General features: G+C 52.2%; 1 protein-coding gene across 1 annotated transcript in view; it reads right to left on the bottom strand.

Moving 5' to 3' along the window:
• Nucleotides 1–4,240: 4,240 nt before the first annotated feature.
• The window catches only part of acadvl (acyl-CoA dehydrogenase very long chain), a 99,071-nt gene continuing 89,056 nt past the window's right edge, over nucleotides 4,241–14,255 (bottom strand). The window contains exons 19-20 of the mRNA XM_085977589.1: nucleotides 10,591–10,666; nucleotides 4,241–7,066 (exon numbers count right to left, since the gene is read on the bottom strand). Of these exons, the coding sequence (XP_085833715.1) occupies nucleotides 6,929–7,066; nucleotides 10,591–10,666 (214 nt within the window). The 3' untranslated portion in view covers nucleotides 4,241–6,928. The remainder of the gene's footprint in view (nucleotides 7,067–10,590; nucleotides 10,667–14,255) is intronic.

Raw genomic sequence — 14,255 nt, forward strand, 5'->3', positions numbered from 1 at the left:
TCACAGGAAATGAAACAGATTAAAAGGCCAGTTTGGGGGCTGGGAAATGGGGATGAAAGAACAAAAGAGAAGTGAAGAGACATTAAGAGGTATTCAAAACCAGACGAGCTGGTGATAGGACTAGTGGAGACAAAAGCCGGCTCTAGATTAGGTGTGAAATGTTCTGGCAGAATGGGAGACAGCTGCCATGTGGGAGAGAAAGGGGGGGGGGGGTGCACAAAACAAAGGTGTGGATAAAAAATATATATAAAAATATAATAGGGGCCGAGGTTATGATCTGAAATTGTTGAACTCGATATTGAGTCCGGAAGGCTGTAAAGTGCCTAATCGGAAGATGAGGTGCTGTTCCTCGAGACTACGCTGGGTTTCCGTGGAACAATGCAGGAGCCCGAGTACAGTGAGGTCTGAGCGGGAATGGGGCGGTGAATTAAAATGACAGGTGACTGGAAGCTCGGGGTCATCCTTACGGACTGAACGGAGGTGTTCCGCAAAGCGGTCACCCAATCTGCGTTTGGTCTCCCCAATGTAGAAGAGACCACATCGTGAGCAGCGAATACAGTATACTAGATTGCAAGAAGTACAAGTAAATCGCTGTTTCACCTGGAAGGGGTGTTTGGGGCCCTGGACAGTGGGTCTTGCTGTGCACAAATTGGTTCCGGTATACATAACAACTGAACTTTAAGAAGCAATCGAGTGGTTGTGAAGCAGGGTATCGATTTTCAGTTCCGTCGGTGTAAAAGCACCAAATCAATCTCTCATATGACTGATACCCCATCGCTTGGGAAACTGGAGCTCTTTAATGGTTTATTGATGGGCACAGACAGTGGGCTGACCGGCCATTAGTTCAACACCCGCACACCCCGGGCAGGTTTCCAGGGCGGTCAATTTAAGGCAGGGTCAAAAGGCGTCACGTGGACTCAGTGGGGTGGTCGGGGTCTGTGATGGACGTGCGGGGGCAACCCGTGAGCTGCTGACTACACCTGGTCCACTTTCCGCAGGGAGATCTGATTCGCCAGCGTTCATACTTGTACTTTCAAACCACACTCGCCAAGGCTTCTTCGGCAGCACCTCCTAAACCCGCGACCTCTTCCCCCTAGAAGGACAAGGGCAGCAGGCGCATGGGAACACCACCACCTCCAAGTTCCCCTCCAAGTCACACACACCATCCTGACTTGCAAATATATCGGCCGTTCCTTCATCGTTGCTGGGTCAAAATCCTGGAACTCCCTCCCTAACAGCACTGTGGGAGCACCTTCACCACACGGACTGCAGCGGTTCAAGAAGGCGGCTCATCACCACCTTCTCAAGGGCGATTAGGGGATGGGCAATAAATGCTGGGCCTTGCCCGCGACGCCCACATCCCAAGAATTAATTTTTAAAAACGTTTGTACGTGGCGACTGAACGTCAAAGTTAATTAATAGGTTGCAACGTGACTTCATGACCTAAAGAACTCACAAGACTCTGTACCTGTTGGCCCAATTTCTGGCCACGCTTCTGCAGACAGTCACAGTGCAGTTGCAGGGTCTGGGCCCGAGCAGGTATCTGCATTCTCCTTCCCGACGTCGATACACTCTTGTACAGAAAGAGAACCTCATACTCCAAGAACTGACGGTGGACAAGCCTGCAGGCAAATCACTGGAAACTATATTTCTCTGTGACATGAAGTTGACAGTAAGGAGAGGACCTTTCTGAGACGGTATAAAATATTAAATGACTTAGCCAAGTTAAATCCTGAATATTACTTTATCATAAAAGCAGGGCCGTAGAAGTTTAAAATGAAAGAGAAGTAATTTTGAACCAATACCAGGATTATTTCCAACACTATAAACTGGAATAAACTGCCAGGCAGAAAGTACAGAGAGAAACTTTGGAGTGTTTAAAACAGAGTTGGGAGGCTAGGCAGGATCAGTTAACTATGTAAGATTCTAACCCTAACCAGGGCTCACAGTCTCAGAATAAGGGGTCGGCCATTTAGGACTGAGATGAGGAGAGATTTCTTCACTCAGAGGGCGGTGAACCTTCGGCATTCTCTGCTCCAGAGGGCTGTGGAGGCTCAGTCATTGAGTATATTCAAGGCCGAGATCGATAGATTTTTGGACTCTCGGGGAATCGAGGGATATGGGGATCGGGCGGGAAAGTGGAGATGAGGTCGAAGATCAGCCACGATCTTATTGAATGGCGGAGCAGGCTCGAGGGGCCGAATGGCCGCCTCCTGCTCCTATTTCTGATATTCTTATGTTCTTGACTACTGCGAAATAAAGTGAGTTCTGAACATGACACAGGTGCACAAGGCTTGGAGAGGAAGCAGTTTTATTCAGGTAATTTTCTTTGAATAAAAATCATAAGGATCCAGAACAATACAGAATGCAAGGAAATAACAGGCACACAGTACTGAGAAAAGGCACGGAGTCGTGAGGTTTCTGCAGTTCCCCCGCTGCCTCCCCCCCCCCCCCCGCCACAAACACACACACACCCCACACTCACTCACACACACAGTGCAGCTCACTCACACACACCCCACTCACTCACTCACACACACCCCACACACACAGTGCAGCTCACTCACACACACCCCACACTCACTCACTCACACACACCCCACACTCACTCACTCACACACACCCCACACTCACACACACCCCACACTCACTCACACACACCCCACACTCACTCACTCACACACACCCCACACTCACTCACACACACTCCACACTCACTCACACACACCCCACACTCACTCACACACACCCCACACACACACACACCCCACACTCACTCACACACACCCCACACTCACTCACTCACACACCCCACACTCACTCACTCACACACACCCCACACTCACTCACTCACACACACCCCACACTCACTCACACCCCACACTCACTCACACACACCCCACACACACACACACCCCACACTCACTCACACCCCACACTCACTCACACCCCACACTCACTCACACCCCACACTCACTCACACCCCACACTCACTCACACACACCCCACACTCACTCACACACACCCCACACTCACTCACTCACACACACCCCACACTCACTCACTCACACACACCCCACACTCACTCACACCCCACACTCACTCACTCACACACACCCCACACTCACTCACTCACACACACCCCACACTCACTCACTCACACACACCCCACACTCACTCACACACACCCCACACTCACTCACTCACACACACCCCACACTCACTCACTCACACACACCCCACACTCACTCACTCACACACACCCCACACTCACTCACTCACACACACCCCACACTCACTCACTCACACACACCCCACACTCACTCACTCACACACACCCCACACTCACTCACTCACACACACCCCACACTCACTCACACACACCCCACACTCACTCACTCACACACACCCCACACTCACTCACTCACACACACCCCACACTCACTCACTCACACCCCACACTCACTCACACACACCCCACACTCACTCACTCACACACACCCCACACACAGTGCAGCTCACACACTCTGAATGAGAGTATAACCAGATTTGGAGCAGCACAGTTCTACTGCTCAGTGCAGGAGCTGACTGTGGCCGCACTGTAACTACAGCGTCACCTCACGCTGTCGGGAAGGTGTAGTGTAAATCTGGACCCTGCTTCACCTCAGGGCGAAGTGAATTTAGACTCATTTCCTCCAGTGGGGCCCTAACTCCAGGTTTATGACCACAAGGTCACGGTGCTTTACACTGAGGCCTCGGTTGTGGTGTGAATGCAGCCGATCGCTCCGCGATCAGAGCACCATACAGCGCAGGAGGCCATTCGGCCCATCGTGCCTGTGCCGGGGTTGCCTGGGGAGGGGTCACTGCCTGGGGAGGGGGTTCCTGGGGAGGGGGTTCCTGGGCCGGTCTCTTTTCTCACGCAACAGCTTGGCCCTGACCGGGGAGCGGGCTTCCTCATCTCTCCTCTCCGCTCCCGAGCTTTCAGGCTGAGCCAGGGAAGAAGGGATAAATCACTGGGAGCTAAAGCCTGTGGTAAACCACTGTCGTTCACGGTGTTCACTATTGTTGTTGTTGTCGTTCACTCTTGTTTCACTGTTATACCTGACTATGCCTCAGCTGACTCCGCCCTTGGCTACCTGGTATAAGGACGGCTGCACGGCAGCTCTCTGCCATTCGGTCGTCCACTAGAGGCATAGTCCTGATCTGTTTGTAGTTGCATTCAGTCGTTAATAAAAGCCTGTTGTTCTGAACTCTACTCAGCCTTTTATTAGAATCGATAGCGCATCAAAGCCCACACAAATACACCTGATAAAAAGCTTGTGTTCCCCCCCACCCCCCCCAGCCCAGTCGGACACAGATCATCTCCTCTGTTTCCACACCTGATATCTTAGAGCCCTCGAAAGTGTTTGTGTGCAGGGTGTTAGAAATCAGAACTCAGGGCGGGTGCGGAGAAGCTCACCCCTTTCCCCGAGTGTGTGCCCACCAGCTGTCAGTGGGTGGGGAGCTCGTCTGACGACAGCGATGTTCTGCTGCCCAGTCCAATGCATTGCCTTGGGGGGGGGGGGGGGGGGGCGGGAGGGGAACAGGCGACTCACAATCCTCCCTCTCCCCGCCACCCCTCACCAAGGGCTGCACGGACTGGCCACCCCTATATATAGGCTGCCCCCGCAAACTGACGCTTGATAAAGTCTTAGAGTTGATGCAGCACTTGCAAATATCGATTTTATAAAACAGGGTTCCAGCGCTTCGGTGGCAATGGTCTGAGAGAAGCGCGTGACTGACAGCAGGTGCGAATGAGGGCTTGCCGGATTTAAACTTCTTCCAGCAATGGTGGTGCTGCTCCTGTTTCGATCAGGGGCTTTTGGTGGGGGGGGACGGGGCCGTTGACAGTCGCCTCCCCCCACCCCCCCCCCCCGCAGACTCGGAGCTCTGCTCACTGGACAGGACCGGCCTCCCGTGAGGTCAGGGCAGTGGGAGGACGCTCCTGCTCCCTGAAGCTGGGACTGGCTGCAGCTCGCAGGGCAGTGCGAGAGGCCATTTGAAACACTGCGCGGGAAACAAGCGAACACGGTGGAATCAATCCGGCTCCTTCAGGGTGCCAGTTCTGGCTTGCTGCGCGCTGGCACTAACTTTCATCCTTCAGTCGTCCCGCAAATCACATAGACACAGCGGGCAGAGACTCGCAAAGCGGGAAGCGTTAAAAACAATTCGCCCATCTCAAACCGTCGACTTGCTGCCTCAACAGATTTCCAGCCCACTCGTCATGATTTTACGGGTTTAAAATATTAGCAAATATTAAACGTGCATCACTCAGCTGAGAAGCTGCATAACATTTGGGCCATTAGGACCCCTAATGCTGAATTCTGGCACCGCTACAAGACCCTGTTGGGACTTTGCATTGAAATGGCATCGCCAGGTAGCGGCCGCACATTCCGCGGGTTCCAGCTCGAGGTTCAGTGTTACAGGACAGTAACAAACAGGACAGGAACCTCCTGCAGCTCCCAACAGAAACTCACTGATCATTTATTTGTGTCAATTGTTCTGAGGAACATTTACTAATTTCAGGTACCAGCATCAAACACTCCCAGGGCAGGTACAGCACGGGTTAGATACAGAGTAAAGCTCCCTCTACGCTGTCCCATCAAACACTCCCAGGGCAGGTACAGCACGGGGTTAGATACAGAGTAAAGCTCCCTCTACACTGTCCCATCAAACACTCCCAGGGCAGGTACAGCACAAGGTTAGATACAGAGTAAAGCTCCCTCTACACTGTCCCATCAAACACTCCCAGGGCAGGTACAGCACGAGTTAGATACAGAGTAAAGCTCCCTCTACACTGTCCCATCAAACACTCCCAGGGCAGGTACAGCACGGGGTTAGATACAGAGTAAAGCTCCCTCTACACTGTCCCATCAAACACTCCCAGGGCAGGTACAGCACGGGTTAGATACAGAGTAAAGCTCCCTCTACACTGTCCCATCAAACACTCCCAGGGCAGGTACAGCACGGGGTTAGATACAGAGTAAAGCTCCCTCTACACTGTCCCATCAAACACTCCCAGGGCAGGTACAGCACGGGTTAGATACAGAGTAACGCTCCCTCTACACTGTCCCCATCAAACACTCCCAGGGCAGGTACAGCACGGGTTAGATACAGAGTAAAGCTCCCTCTACACTGTCCCATCAAACACTCCCAGGGCAGGTACAGCACGGGTTAGATACAGAGTAAAGCTCCCTCTACACAGTCCCATCAAACACTCCCAGGGCAGGTACAGCACGGGTTAGATCCAGAGTAAAGCTCCCTCTACACTGTCCCCATCAAACACTCCCAGGGCAGGTACAGCACGGGTTAGATACAGAGTAAAGCTCCCTCTACACTGTCCCATCAAACACTCCCAGGGCAGGTACAGCACGGGTTAGATACAGAGTAAAGCTCCCTCTACACAGTCCCATCAAACACTCCCAGGGCAGGTACAGCACGGGTTAGATCCAGAGTAAAGCTCCCTCTACACTGTCCCATCAAACACTCCCAGGGCAGGTACAGCACGGGTCAGATACAGAGTAAAGCTCCCTCCACACTGTCCCATCGAACACTCCCAGGGCAGTGTACCCAGACCTGCACCCACCAATACCGCACCCCAGTGTTATACAGTGGCAGACCTGTTACTAAAATCCTCACGATAGCATGGTATCTACAAGTGCGCGAATAAACTTGATTCAATTAGGATGATGTTAATTAAACCTTTGCAGGAATCAAAACTGCAACAGCCCCAATCATCACACTCCCGATTAACAGTCTGAGACTGGGCAGGGGAGGTCAGGCTCCGTGATTAAACCTTCTGATAAACGATGTGCGAGGCGGCGGATTTCGAGTGGGTGCGGCCCCGCTGCTTTGCATTCTAGTCCGGCAAGGCAGGACGGCTTCCTGCTCAAAACCCCAAGGGGTGGGGAGTCACGGTGCCACCATTGCTCACCACTGCTGCAGAGATAGCCCGCATGTTCTTGAAGGCCTGCTTGGCAGAGCTGGAGCTGAGGGCGTTCAGACTGTCCATGATGCGAGCATAAGCCTAAAAATAAAACAGACAAATCCTCGTTAACAACATATTCACCTGCTTCAATCACATTTCGTACAAAGTACGACGGCCCCAGCTCCCTAGACTGGGCTTCTATTCCCTCGAGTTTAGAAGATTAAGGGGTGATCTAATCGAGGTGTTGAAGATGATTAAAGGAGTTGATCGGGTGGAGAGAGAGAAACTATTTCCTCTGGTGGGGGGGAGTCCAGAACAAGGGGGCAGAACCTTAAAATTAGAGCCAGGCCGTTCAGGGGTGATGTCAGGAAGCACTTCTTCACACAAAGGGTGGTGGAAATCTGGAACTCTCTCCCCCAAAAAGCTGTCGAGGCCGGGGGTCAATTGGAAATTTCAAAACTGAGATTGATAAGAGTTTTGTTGGGTAAGGGGATTAAGGGTTACAGAACCAAGGCGGGTAGATGGAGTTAAGATACAGATTAGCCCTGATCAGATTTAATGGGAGGCAGGCTCGAGGGGTTGAATGGCCTCCTCCTGTTCCTGTGTAACAGGCTCGAGGGGCTGTTACACAGGAACAGGAGGAGGCCATTCAGCCCCTCGAGCCTGTTACACAGGAACAGGAGGAGGCCATTCAGCCCCTCGAGCCTGTTACACAGGAACAGGAGGAGGCCATTCAGCCCCTCGAGCCTGTTACACAGGAACAGGAGGAGGCCATTCCGCCCCTCGAGCCTGTTACACAGGAACAGGAGGAGGCCATTCAGCCCCTCAAGCCCGTTACACAGGAACAGGAGGAGGCCATTCAGCCCCTCGAGCCTGTTACACAGGAACAGGAGGAGGCCATTCAGCCCCTCGAGCCTGTTACACAGGAACAGGAGGCCATTCCGCCCCTCGAGCCTGTTACACAGGAACAGGAGGAGGCCATTCAGCCCCTCGAGCCTGTTACACAGGAACAGGAGGAGGCCATTCAGCCCCTCGAGCCTGTTACACAGGAACAGGAGGAGGCCTTTCAGCCCCTCGAGCCTGTTACACAGGAACAGGAGGAGGCCATTCAGCCCCTCGAGCCTGTTACACAGGAACAGGAGGAGGCCTTTCAGCCCCTCGAGCCTGTTACACAGGAACAGGAGGCCATTCCGCCCACTCCAACCTGTTCAGCCATTCAATGAGATCACGGCCGAGAAACACAGGCTCAAAACGGAGCCCAAATCTGCAGACAATGCCTCACCTTTTGTTCCGTATGTGAAAGCATCCTTTTGAGTTTCCACATTAATTGGTTTAAATATTGTTTTTTAAAATTACGATTAGAATATTCAAAATATAAAATGAAACTACAACTCTGGCCGGTAACAAGAGGACACAGACTTAAAGCAATTGGTAAAAGAACCAGAGGGGAGACGAGGAGAATGTTTTTACGCAGCGAGTTGTTGTGATCTGGAATGCGCTGCCTGAAAGGGCGGTGGAAGCAGATTCAATCGTGACTTTCAAAAGGGAATTGGATAAATACTGGAAGGGGAAAATTCACAGGGCTGTGGGGAAAGAGCAGGGGGAGTGGGATTAATCGGAGAGCTCTTTCACAGGCACGATGGGCCGAATGGCCTCCTCCTGTGCGGTGTGATTCGATGATTCTGTCTGGAAAAAAAATGCTATGGTTTCCATCGCAACTGCTCCCTGGTGTAAAATATTCCACTCCGAAGGGAAAAGACTGGTCAGGGTTGCAGCTTTGGGGCTCTTCAGGAGAGCCCAGTCCAAGCTGCAGAAACCTCCTTCCTCGGAATGATTGAAGCACATTGGAGAAGGGAGGACGGCGCTGGGGCGTGACCATTAAACAACTTCAACCTGCATTTACACAGCGCCTTTAACATAGAAAAACGTCCCAAGGCGCTTCACAGGAGCGTAAATCAGACAAAATCTGACACCGAGCCCCATAAGGAGATATTAGGGCAGGTATTTCTATTGAGTATTGTGTGCAGTTTTGGTCGCCTTATCTGAGGAAGGATGTTCTTGCCATGGAGGGAGTGCAGCGAAGATTCACCAGACTGATACCTGGGATGGCAGGAATGACGTATGAGGAGAGATTGGGTCGATTGGGCTTATACTCGCTGGAGTTTAGAAGAATGAGAGGGGATCTCATTGAAACTTATAAAATTCTAACAGGACTAGACAGACTAGATGCAGGAAGGATGTTCCCGATGGTCGGGGAGTCCAGAACCAGGGGTCACAGTCTAAGGATAAGGGGTAAGCCATTTAGGACAGAGATGAGGAGGAATTTCTTCATCCAGAGAGTGGTGAACCTGTGGAATTCTCTACCACAGAAGGCAGTGGAGGCCAATTCATTAAATATATTCAAGATGGAGTTAGATATATTTCTTAAGGCTAAAGGGATCAAGGGATATGGGGAGAAGGCAGGGACAGGGTACTGAATTTGGATGATCAGCCATGATCTCATTGAATGTCGGAGCAGGCTCGAGGGGCCGAATGGCCGACTCCTGCTCCTATCTGCTATGTTTCTGTGACCAAAAGCTTGGTCAAAGAGGTAGGTTTTAAGGAGCGTCTTAAAGGAGGAGAGAGAGGTGGAGAGGTTTAGGGAGGGAATTCCAGAGCTCGGGGCCCAGGCAGCTGAAGGCACAGCCACCAATGGTGGAGCGATGGAAATCGGGGGAATGCGCGAGAGGCCAGAATTGGAGGAGCGCCGAGATCTCGGAGGGTTGTAGGGCTGGACGAGGTTACAGAGATAGGGAGGGGCAAGTGGGGCATGGAGGGAGTTGAAAAGAAGGATGAGAATTTTAAAATCGAGGCGTTGCCGGACCGGGAGCCAAGGTAGGTCAGCGAGCACAGTGGGTGATGGGTGAACGGGACTGGGTGCGAGTTAGGACACGGGGCAGTGAGCACAGCGGGTGATGGGTGAATGGGACTGGGTGTGAGTTAGGACACGGGGCAGTGAGCACAGGGGGTGATGGGTGAACGGGACAGGGGGCGAGTTAGGACACGGGGCAGTGAGCACAGGGGGTGATGGGTGAACAGGACTGGGTGTGAGTTAGGACACGGGGCAGTGAGCACAGGGGGTGATGGGTGAAAGGGACTGGGTGTGAGTTAGGACACGGGCAGTGAGCACAGGGGGTGATGGGTGAACGGGGCTCGGTGCGAGTTAGGACACGGGGCAGTGAGCACAGGGGGCGATGGGTGAACGGGACTGGGTGTGAGTTAGGACACGGGGCAGTGAGCACAGGGGGTGATGGGTGAACGGGACTGGGTGTGAGTTAGGACACGGGGCAGTGAGCACAGGGGGTGGTGGGTGAACGGGACTGGGTGTACGGGACTGGGTGTGAGTTAGGACACGGGGCAGTGAGCACGGGGGGTGGTGGGTGAACGGGACTGGGTGTGAGTTAGGACACGGGGGCTGCAGAGCTTTGAAAGAGCTGAAGTTTACGGAGGGTGGGAGGTGGGAGGCCGGCCAGGACAGTGTGGGAATAGTCGAGTCTGGAGGGGACTAAGGCCCGGATGAGGGTTTCAGCAGCGGATTAAGAAGTGCGAAATGGTTCTGGACGGACAGAAGTGAAAACACCAACCTCAATGCACCAGGTTTCACAAAGTAGTTTCTCATGTTGAGCAGTCCCATGCCCCTGGCTCAGAGAACGGGAAGCCCTGTAGGTGACCAAATGGACAACAGTTTTAGACCAAGGTGCTGAAGAGAAACTGCTAAATACTGGAATATAAACATCATAAATACACAGCTGACCAGAGAAAAGGCAGGTTAGCACGTCAGGCGGAGGCCATTCAGCCCCTCGGGCCTGTCCCATCATTCAATCAGATCAGGGCTGATCTGCACCAACTCCATCGACCCGCCTTTGCTCCATACCCCTGGATACCCTCACCCAACAAAAATCGATCAATCTCAGTTTTGAAATTTCCAATTGACCCCCGGCCTCAGCAGCTTTTTGGGGGCGAGAGTTCCGGATTTCCACCACCCTTTGTGTGAAGAAGTGCTTCCTGACATCACCCCTGAACGGCCTGGCTCTAATTTTAAGGTTCTGCCCCCTTGTTCTGGACTCCCCCCCCCCCCCCCAGAGGAAATAGTTTCTCTCTCTCCACCCGATCAACTCCTTTAATCATCTTCAACACCTCGATTAGATCACCCCTTAATCTTCTAAACTCGAGGGAATACAAGCCCAGTCTGTGCAACCTGTCCTGGTAATTTAACCCTTTTAGCCCCGGGTATCATTCTGGTGAATCTGCGCTGCTCCCCCTCCGAGGCCGAGATATCCTTCCTGAGGTGCGGGGCCCAGAACTGAACCCGGTTCAGCAACAATTGATCCGGTGGCTCAGAATTCTGACGATAGGTTAACATTAACCAGTTTTGTCCTCTGTTCAGATGCCAACCAATCGTTTGTGTCTATCCAGCATCTTCCCACTTTATATAAAGCAGAGGTTTTTGGACGAGGGTCTGGAGAAGACCACAGATATCTGTGTCTCTCAGGCCGGGTGCGTGGCACGGCTTCCTCAGAATCTGGCTTTGCACTAACACCACTTCTTGTTGTTTGATAGTATCACCATTTTGTGTAGAGATAGCACAGGCAGGATGTGCTACAGCAGTGTGTACACTGCTGATTTAAACTCAGCTTTGATATTATTTTGATGCTTCACTTTGATGTCGGGACATAAACCGTGGAACGAGAGAGAGAGAGAGAGAGAGCCCACTCTCTCCACAGACCCGGCACAGTTAGTGCTGTAGCGGACTCTACCCGTGTCCCATATCCTTACAGTAGAACCTCGCAGGTTGGCCAGCCTACTACTAACTGACCCGCCCCGCTAACCGGGCAGTCTGGCTAACTGGCCCGCCCCACTAACCGGGCTGCACTCTGGGCAGTTCTCCCAGTTAAGGCCATCCTTGCCCACCCCTTACTCTCCCAGTGCGTACAGCGCTGCCCCGCTGCACTCGATCCCCCCAGCTCACCGCCGCATTAAACATTTGTACCAAGGTTGAACCTAGAGGTTGTGAAGGTAGCGACAGGAAGGTGATCACTTTACACTAAACATCGTGATAATAGAATCACAGCACAGGAGGAGGCCATTTGGCCCATCGTGCCTGTGCTGGTTCTTTGAACGAGCTCTCCAATTAGTCCCACTCCCCCCTGCTCTGTCCCCATAGCCCTGTGAATCTTTCCCCTTCCAGTATTTATCAAATTCCCCTTTTGAAAGTTACTGTTGAATCTGCTTCCACCGCCCTTTCAGGCAGCGCGTTCCAGATCACAACAACTCGCTGCGTAAAAACATTCTCCTCATCTCCCCTCTGGTTCTTTTGCCAATTATCTTCAATCTGTGTCCTCTGGTTACCGACCCTCCTGCCACTGGAAACAGTTTCTCCTTATTTACTCCATCAAAACCCCTCATGATTTTGAACGCCTCCATTCAATCTCCCCTTAACCTTCTCTGCTCTAAGGAGAACAATCCCAGCTCCTCCAGTCTCTCCACGTAACTGAAGCCCCTCATCCCCTGGAAGCATTCCAGTTAATCTCCTCTGCACCCTCTCCCAAGTACTTGACATCGTAATGGGGCCAGATGTTAAAGGTTATTGTTTAAAACATAGAAATAGCTCAGATACCGCTGGTGGAAACATTCAGTTGAGAAAGCAGTTTGAAAAGGGGTGAGCGGTTTTGTTACATTGAACTAAGCTGCCTTGTCTTCAAAAAAAGATTCCATTCAGCGATTTGCAAACCACAGATAGACTGGTGCTGTGTGGGAGGGAGGGCTGCGGACAGTACACCGTGGTGTGGCGGAGGTGGATGGAAAGGAAAAAGGACCCATTTAAGATGAGGGTGTGTTCACACTGCAAGCAGGTTTAATCCCACTGCCACTGCAGTGTTCAAAACCGCAGTGCGATTGGAGGACAAAGAAAGTCTTGCATTTCTCCGGCGCCTGTCACCACCTCAGGACGTCCCAAAGCGCTTCACAGCCAATGAAGTACTTTTGAAGTGTGGTCACTGTTGTAATGTAGGAAACGCGGCAGCCAAATATGCGCACAGCAAGCTCCCACAAACAGCAATGTGATAATGACCAGATGATCTGTTTTAGTGATGTTGATTGAGGGATAAATATTGGCCCCAGGACACCGGGGAGAACTCTCCTGCTCTTCCTCAAAGTAGTGCCGTAGGATCTTTTATGTCCACCTGAGGGGGCAGACGGGGCCTCGGTTTAACATCTCATTCGAAAGACGACACCTCCGACAGTGCGGCACTCCCTCAGTACTGCCCCTCCGACAGTGCGGCGCTCCCTCAGTACTGCCCCTCCGACAGTGCAGTGCTCCCTTAGTACTGCCCCTCCGACAGTGCAGCGCTCCCTCAGTACTGCCCCTCCGACAGTGCAGCGCTCCCTCAGTACTGCCCCTCCGACAGTGCAGCGCTCCCTCAGTACTGCCCCTCCGACAGTGCAGCGCTCCCTCAGTACTGCCCCTCCGACAGTGCGGCGCTCCCTCAGTACTGCCCCTCCGACAGTGCGGCGCTCCCTCAGTACTGCCCCTCCGACATAAGAACATAAGAAATAGGAGCAGGAGTCGGCCATTCGAGCCTGCTCCACCATTCAATGAGATCATGGCTGATCTTCTGCCTCAACTCCATTCACCGGCCCTATCGCCATATCCCTTGATGCCCTTACTAGTCAGAAATCTTTTGACTTCTGTCTTGAATATACCCAATGACTGAGCCTCCACAGCCCTCTGGGGTAGAGAATTCCAAAGATTCACCACCCTCTGTGTGAAGAAATTTCTTCTCATCTCAGTCCTGAATGGCCTACCCTTTATCCTGAGGCTGTGGCCCCTGGTTCTAGACTCCCCAGCCAAGGGAAACATTCTCCCAGCATCCACCCTATCAAGCCCTGTAATAATTTTGTATGCTTCAATGAGATCCCCTCTCATTCTTCTGAATTCAAGAGAATACAGGCCTAGTTTACTCAATCTCTTCTCATACGACTGTTCCGCCATCCCAGGAATCAATCTCGTGAACCTTCGTTGCACTCCCTCTATGGCAAGTATATCCTTCCTTAGGTAAGGAGACCAAAATTGTACACAGTACTCCAGATGTGGTCTCACCAAGGCCCTATATAATTGGAGTAAGACTTCTTTACTCCTGTACTCAAATCTTCTTGTAATGAAGGCTAGCATACTATTTGCCTTCCTAATGGCTTGCTGCACCTGCACATTCACTTTCAGTGACTCATGTACAAGGACACCCAGGTCCCT

Source organism: Somniosus microcephalus, unplaced genomic scaffold (assembly GCF_052327205.1).
Source record: "Somniosus microcephalus isolate GS21.2 unplaced genomic scaffold, FLI_Smic_1.0 unresolved_chr4, whole genome shotgun sequence".
Classification (NCBI taxonomy): domain Eukaryota; kingdom Metazoa; phylum Chordata; class Chondrichthyes; order Squaliformes; family Somniosidae; genus Somniosus; species Somniosus microcephalus.